Source organism: Protobothrops mucrosquamatus, unplaced genomic scaffold (genome assembly GCF_001527695.2).
Source record: "Protobothrops mucrosquamatus isolate PMUCROS unplaced genomic scaffold, P.Mucros_1.0 scaffold2016, whole genome shotgun sequence".
Lineage (NCBI taxonomy): Eukaryota > Metazoa > Chordata > Lepidosauria > Squamata > Viperidae > Protobothrops > Protobothrops mucrosquamatus.
The window spans coordinates 45,172-53,521 of NW_015388127.1; the positions used below are offsets into that span (position 1 = coordinate 45,172).

The window sequence follows — 8,350 nt, forward strand, 5'->3', positions numbered from 1 at the left end:
TGGGTTTCCCCCGGTATTTACCCAGTGAGCCGTTGAACACGTCCGGGAACTCCAACAGCTCCTCGAACTCCTCCTTGTGGATTCTGTGTAGGCCGGTGAATCCCAGGCCCAGGGGTTTGAGCCACTCGACGCCGAGCAAGGTGGGTCGATGGCCCTCCACAACGGTTAGCGGCAGGCGAGCTTTGTGTCCCCGGAACGATACATCCACCCGTGCTCGACCTAGCACGCGAAGATTGTGGCCGTTGAAGTCTACGAGCCGTCACGTTGGTTTCTCCAGGGTGGTGTGGGACAGCAGTCTTTTGAGCTTGGCCCACGACATGATGGAACAGATGGATCCCGTATCCACCTCCATCTTACATGGTTGCCTCCCGATCATGACCGTTGTGAAAAACTTTTCCGCGCCAGTCGAGTTGGTGTGGCTGACAACCATGTGATGCACTTTACGCTCGTCCTGGTCGTCGTCGTAGCCCCTTCTCTGGTCGCGCCTCCGGGTCGGGCTGACCCCTTCCATTTGTTCTCACGTGGTTTATGGGGCGGTGAGCGGCGTGGTGGTGAGCGGCGCGGTGGGGATCGTCGTGGTGGAGACGTGTGCCTCCGTGGGGGCGAACGCTGTTTCCTGGAATTTGGGCGCGAGGCTCGGCATGCTTTTGCGATGTGTCCTCGCCTCAGGCAGCGGCTGCACGTGGTGTCTAGGAACCGACAGTTTGCTCGTGTGGTTCCCCCAACACCCTGGACACTCGAGGTCGTCCCGCTCGTCTCGCCATGCTCGCTCCTTCCGGCTGGTAAAGGTGCGATGGACGGTCTCTTCCTCGCCGGCCTTGTCCGATTCGGTGGCCTCCGGATCGGGGGTTGGCTCGCGATGGGTGCGATGGATGTCCCCCCGTCTCATCTCGGTGGCCGTGGATTCAGACTCTTCTGCGGCGAGGGCCTCGTCTAGGGTTTCGCTGAGGGTGAGACTTTGACGCACGATGAGTCGCTTCTTCACGTGCTCGTCCCTCATCCCCATGACGAGTCGATCCCGCAGCATATTTTCCAGGGCGACGAACTCGCAACGGGCTGCAATCGATTGGAGCTCTCCGAGGTACTTTCTGATGGGTTCGCCCGCCCGTTGTCGTCGGTTGTAGAAGCGGTTCCTTGCGACTAGGAACCCTTCGGAGATCCCCTACTGACCAGCCAGCAGACGTTGGATATCTGCCCAAGGAGTGTCCTCGATGCTGGCTGGAGCGATCAAGGAGCGGGCCACGTGGTAGACCTCGTCTCCGCAGTTTGCAAGGAATAAGGCCTTCTTCTGATCCCCGGGAATGCCTTGTTGCCCATTCCCGGCCAGGTGTAGCTCGAATCTTCCCACGTATGCGGCCCAGTCGTTTGTTTCTGGGTTGAATGCCAGTAGGGAAGATGAGAATTTCGAGGTGGTAGCCATCTTGGAGTCGCGGATAGTTTCTTGCTTCGGAAGGCTGCGTGGAGGAGCTCCTGCTTTGAAGTAGGTTGCTTGCCACGAGGTTACCCTTGTCGTGCAGTCTTACAGTATCCCACCTTCGTCGCCAGTGTTAGATCGCGCAGGCAGTAAGATACGAGTCGAGTGACAGTCAGCTCTCGGTTTATTGGCAAGGCATAAAGTAAATCCGGACTGGCATCTGGGCCAGGGGAGCCCTCTTTTATGGGATTCCCCTGGCTCGTAATCACACAATTCCATTGGCTGGTAAGACCCCGTTGCGAGTTAGCCAANCTGGGCCAGGGGAGCCCTCTTTTATGGGATTCCCCTGGCTTGTAATCACACAATTCCATTGGCTGGTAAGACCCCGTTGCGAGTTAGCCAACCAGCAACGGGCATGAAACTGTATGCAGATGGAGAAGGGCAATCACCCTTAATGGGTGATCAGGATGCGCATAGGGGATTAAGGGGGGGAATACAAAAGAACACAACAATCCTGGCTAGTGTTCCCATATTTAAATCATTTGGGTCTATATTTGAAATATGGAACAGAATGTCTAAAGTATTCATTTGTGTACGTTTTTAGAAATGATGCAACAAATAAGCTGGAGGAAACTAGTGTCTCACTCACTTGTCTTTTCCTGAAAACCCATGGAATCAACCATATAATGTAATTATATTTCCTTAAAAAAGCAACAATGCCTTTCCACAGGAATCTTTGTACAGTAAAAACTTATGATGACCTACAATAAAAAGAACAAGAACAACATTCTGGCTTCTGATTAACAGTTCCACTTGATTTGAAATCTGAGGGCTGTTACTTACACCTACTCTAATGTGACCATTCCTTGTCCCTGCGCTCACAGAAATATGTCAACTTACTGTGCACCACCTCATTGTTGTATTCTATTCTGCCTAAAAAACAGGCCTGGCAATCGTTACATAGTCCAAATGCAGGACAAGTAAAGGAAAGTGATTGGCGGATTCACCTGGCTCTACTCTCCCATTGGGTATCTCCTGGAGGTGGGGAAATATCTGCCAATTGCTCGCTTAATCTGAATGGACTGGGACTAGGGAGGAAATATTCCACATCCACCTATTTTCTTTGGTAAGCAGAGTCTGTCAACATCGCTGTGTGGATGAAGGGCATGATTATTATTAGACCATGTCTGGTTTGGTACAAGTTTTCTTGTACAAGCAAAACATTGTAGTGTTCTGGAAGAACACTAAATCCATGTCCAAAAGTAGTCCAACTATCAGCTCATATCAATTGATAATCAGATGCCCTTTGAAAGCATGCACACATCATGATAACACTAACCTTGATGTTTTGTTTGTATGTCCTTTTGGGGACAGATGAAGGTTAGTTTCCCCCCTCTCTGATATTTTCCTACTAGGGCTGACATCCATCTATGAGCTTTCTTGGAAGTAAGCTATTTTAAGATCCATGGAGGACAGGTTTCAGCAGTGGAAACATGCCTCAGGCTACACAATCACAACATGGGCAGGCAAAATGTTTTTCCTAGGCAAACAATGCAAGCCTTTGCATGCCTACTGAGGAATGAACCAAAACCAAGGATACAAGCACTACACAAACTTCAGTGAAGGATTTTTAATGCTATCCTGGGAAGGTTATCTATGGAGCTGCTAACAGTTAACACCAACTTGATGGCATATAATCAACGTTTTAATGATAATGATAGTCTAGGGAGATACAGAATCTTGAAAACTTGAAGAGGAATTTCCCAACCCCATTTATTTTGAGTTAATTAAGAAAGAGTCTCTCAGAATGATAAGCTATCATCTGACTTGCCTGCAGTTTCTTGTTTGTTTTGTCACCTGTCTGTTCCATTCCTTTCTCAGCCACCCCATAATCTCTCATACTGAGTGTGCTTCTTCCTTAATCCCCAGGTGCATCTGTGGATGCCAAGGTCTCTGGCAACCTCTATTAAAATGGGAGGCAATATCAAGCAACCAGAACAGAGACAGTATGCCTGCAACCCCTTCAAATGCCATCTCCATTCCTGTCAAGGAACCATCCCAGATCATTCACACAAACTTGTGTTTGAAGAAGAGGGAAATTGCCCCTTCCAAACTGGAACTGCTACATTTGAATGTATATTATCTGCACAGTAGGTTGAGGAAGAGACAAAGCCAATGCCAGGAGGACATATCATGTCCTTTAAAAATGATTAATGAGGCATCTTTAAGCTGCAGTTAGCAAGGTGTGAGGATAAGCCCTAAGAAAATCACATTAATCCCATGGGGTCAGTGATGGGATTCAAATACGTAAACAATTGGTTCTCTGTGTGGATGCCACTTCCAGAAGTCCATTCTGGGCCTGGGCAACAAAAAATTAGCTAGAGGTTCTGCCGAAGTGGTACGAACTGGCTGAATCCCACCACTGCATGGGGTTCTAGTCCTGCCTTAGGCACAAAGCCAACTGGGTAACCTTGGGCCAGTCACTCTCTCTCAGCCCTAGGAAAGAGGCAAGGGCAAATGATTTCTGAAAACCTTGTAAAGAAAACTGCAAGGATTTGTCCAGGCAGTCACCACAAGTTAACATTGACTCCAAGGCAAACACACACAGACACACACACAGACAAACACACACTCACAAAATTCTTAGGTTTCTTTCTTGAAAAGGGGAACTGAAAAACTATCCCAACATGCTTAGTTACATTTATAGCATTAAGGTCTGCCTTGGCTATGGATCAGAGGGGGGAAAAAACAGTTGCTCCGCTGAGAAGGCACAGTGTATAATTATATGAATAGAATATAAATATACCTTTAGCAAGCTTACTTTGTCAACATGATTTCTTTTAAATCAAGATTTCCATCGCTTCTATTCATACTAAAAGCAAAATTGTTTCTGAATTTATTCAAAATGGAAGTTGCCCTTTAGTTTTAGAAATCAGACTTTCAAAAAGGCATCAGACCAAATTACCTACTGTTGGACTTCCAGGGAAGAAATAGAGAAGTGAGGACAGCTCTGCTAAAAGCACAGCCAAAGACAACAGCGGAATTAAGACCCAGCAAGTACAGCAGCTCTTTATAATTCCTCTCTGAACAAGGAGAGGACTTAAGATCACCCACAATTGCTCCGAACAATTGTTTCTTGCAAAGACATTGCAAGATAGCAGTCTCCGGCAGGGTTAAAGTTCTCAGAGATGAGAGAATAGCCATATTTTTGCTGAAACCATGGTCAGAACCTTCAAAAGAACACTTGGTTCACATATTTCCTTTTCACTTTTGGAAATAGCAATAGCAGTTAGGCTTATATACTGCCCCATAGTGCTTTATAGCACTCGTTGGGTGGTTTACAATGAAGAAGCATTATTTCCATATTGCTCTCAACAATCTGGGTCCTCATTTTATCAACCTCGGAAGGATGGAGAGCTGAGTCAGCCTTGAACTGATAGAATCAAACTCCAAACTGTGGGCAGAGTTTGCCTGCAATACTGCACTTTAATCATTGTGCCATCAGAGCTCTAAATGACATTAACTGGGTTTCAGCTATTAAGAATCTTTGGAATGACAAATTTTACAGGTCTATCAGAGTTTCTTTCAATCCTTAGCAAAATAAATTTTAAATTCAAGTTTAAGGACTTTTTTTGGAATAAACAGAGTGATTAGAACTTTAATTGTAGAAAGCTACAAATGGACTAGGAGTGCATATGGATTTGAAATAAGACTTTGGAATTAATTATAACAATTCTTCCTATGGAAAAACGCTTTTATTTTGAATTCTCTTTTTAAAAAAATGATAGGATGAGACTAAAGGTTGGAGACTAGAAGGAACCAGAAGGAACTAACTAACTAAATAAATAAAGGGGTCTTCAAACTTGGCCCTTTTATGACTTGTGGACTTGAACTCTCAGAGAATTCCTCAGCCAGGCACGCTGGCTGAGGAATTCTGGGAGTTCAAGCCCACAAGTCATAAAAGGGCCAAGTTTGAAGACCCCTGATTTAGAGCTAAGAGATGAGATATGGCATGGGGCCAGGTTACCTATGGAACTGTCTTCATCTCATTACATCAGTCTGTCCCACCTGGTCAGGCAGGGAAAGTGAGTTGTGGACCCCATCAGTCAAAGAATTCTGAGTGCAGGAAGAGAGACCTCTCTGTGGTTGCTTTTGTTGGCAATGCCACACTAGAGAAAACAGATCTCCATATAGACCAGCAGGTCATCTTGCCATAGAGGTAGTTTTTGACTTATGACCATTCGTTTAACAACCATTTAAAGTTAGGGCGGCCCTGACAAAAGTGACTTATGACTGGCCCTCACATTTATGACCTTCGCAGCATCTCCACAATCACAGTGATCATAATTCATCCAATTTATTTCCTCATCATTGAAGTTCCTGATTTCCCCCCCCCCCTCAAAAGCAAACTGTATAAGCAGAGTTTTCTATAACCAACTGTTAGTTTCTTTCACAGGGCCAAATTTGGGATTTACCAAAACAGCAACAAATGCCAAATAATGGAATGTGGAAACAGGACCAAGCATGATTTCTTCACTTGAAAATTTCTGAATATAAGAAAAAGTTTTACTGCTTTCTGTGAGCACAATAAAGATTGTGTAAACATTAAGTCATACGGTTACTTAGAAACAGTCAACCCAAAGCTACTAATTTTCTGCAGTTTTGATCATGCACAATTTCACACAGAAGCTGGTGTCTGGCACCATATTTATATTTCACTTGCAAAGCGAAGGAGGTGCTACAGTCTTGCTATATGAAGCATATTCCGTTCTCTATGATTTGGGTTCAGTAGAACCCAGCTCATGCTTGAATCACTAGGTCAGCTGAACTGAGCCAGAAATTTCTAGTCTCTTTACTGGCAGAGACAGATTTGAAAATATTAGACAATTTCCAGGCTACAGTTAATAAATCTTTAAATGAGACAACTGTTTCAATGTGTGTCTCCTCCCTGGCCAGGTAATTAGATTTATTTCTTCTCATTCCTTGTTGCATATTTTAAGGGATGCAAGATAAGATTCAGAATATTATCTGTCCAAGGAAGATGTTCCTTGGTAGTACATCTTTTTTGGCTGTTATGTAACTTCTCTGTAGACTAGTTTTTGCCCCTATTATACCCTCTGTGTTTACATTGTCTCTATTTCTTCCATAAGATTCGTCTTTGCCCGAAACTTGTTAATTATACACATGAACAATCCTTTGGAAAGTGTACTTGAATGTGATTAATGAGCCTGGTTAATAATCCTTAAAGCCCATCAATATGGAATTCAGGGTTGCTTTTCTTAAGCAGCTGCTAGGTCACCAATTAATTTTTTTGTTAAATGGAAAGTTGTATAAAAAGCTTCTAACACTGCTTAGAAATCAGAGTTAGGGCCTAGAGATTAAAACGGGAAAAAGTAACGGGAGATGCTCATTTCAACTGATTCTAAAGTAGGTATTTTGACCCACTCTTTGAATTACTTTTCTTCTGAAGAATGTGGTTTGGAGCGGAGAATTCAGAATATGAATAGTATATTATTTAACAAACACATAATTTGTAATTACATCAAGTCATTATTTTTGTGTGTTTGAAATAATTCACCTCTTGGAAACACCAGCGGCAGCTTGGTCCAGAGAGCAAACAATCTTCACAGTTCATGGCACTCCCTGAATCACAATTTCCTACATGGCAAATCAAGGAAATGTATTAGATTAGCTCATACTTTAATTATGTCAGGTACATAACGTTCTGGGCAGCATTCTGATTTCCTGGAAGATGGTTTGTCAGAGAATCCAGTTTTACTTGTTTGTTTGAAAAGCCCTTAGTTATTTGCAAAAGAGATGGAAACGATTGTTAAAATTTCAATAAGAAATAAACCTTGTGAAGCAATAGTTTTAACTGGAATCAGTGTCCTGCTTTATTCAAGAGGATAATTAGGATAAAGCAGCTGTTAATATTATTTTACATTAATCCTTGACCTGGTCTGTCCACCTGACAGTGAATCATTCTTCATGAAATCAGACCAAAGTCCTTGAAAAAACATTTTTTTTTTGCTATATTTCTTCAAGATATATTATAATTATAGAGATCAGATGCAGATTCACAAAATCACACAAAACTCACGTGAACAAATAAACACTCTTTTAAGTTTGTATTCCATATATAAAATGAGCCTTACCTTGTACATTTTTATTCCTTTGTAGAAATAGGAAAAAAAGGCAGAGCAATTCAATCCCCATTCGCTTTCAGTTCTGGCTGCAGGCACAAAATATATCAAACATTAATTAAGCTCAGTGAAAAGAAAAGTTCGGAAGCCGTTAATGTACAGCTGAAGGTTTTCAAACTATGGAGGTTTTCGAAGAATGTAACAGAAGGCTACATGGGTGTAAAGAAAACAAAACAAAACAAACCCTGGTACCTAAGCAGGTAGCCTGATAGATAGGCAAGCAGCATGGTTATGGAACTTAGCACAGTCCTTTTACTTCCTGGTTTGCCTTATAAGGAAGAGAGGTAGGCAGCGAAAGGTGGAACAATTCTCACAGGTGAAGTCCTGAACGTTTTTCATTTTTTTTTAAAGATCAAAGATTCATTTTACAGAACTCTGAAAGGAACGTATTTGCTGCACATTGTAAATATTGGAACATAATACACTTAATTTTCTTACATAGGCTTACTGGTTTTTTAAAGCTTAATACATTAGCCGAGCTCTCTAATTTCTTAGCTGAACACCATTCTAGGGATTTTATTTCGAAAAGGAATCTATACACAATCCTCATCTGCAAACCGGATTTTAAAACGTAAATTATAAACTCCTATCGAGTTTTGTGTTATTTGCACATTGGGTAGCCTTCATTGTCAAAGTCCACAAAAACGTGGAAAAATACCAAAGCTAGGACCGAACGTTGTAAAAACAACAACAATAGAAAAATAAAAATCACAAACCATACATATCCTTAATC

General features: G+C 42.8%; 1 protein-coding gene across 1 annotated transcript in view; it reads right to left on the reverse strand.

Annotated features, from left to right (window-relative positions):
• The window catches only part of ITGB6 (integrin subunit beta 6), a gene marked incomplete at its 3' end in the record, with an annotated part of 50,784 nt that extends 42,983 nt beyond the window's left edge, over positions 1-7,801 (reverse strand). The window contains exons 1-2 of the mRNA XM_015823852.1: positions 7,570-7,801; positions 6,993-7,072 (exon numbers count right to left, since the gene is read on the reverse strand). Of these exons, the coding sequence (XP_015679338.1) occupies positions 6,993-7,072; positions 7,570-7,630 (141 nt within the window). The remainder of the gene's footprint in view (positions 1-6,992; positions 7,073-7,569) is intronic.
• Positions 7,802-8,350: the final 549 nt, after the last annotated feature.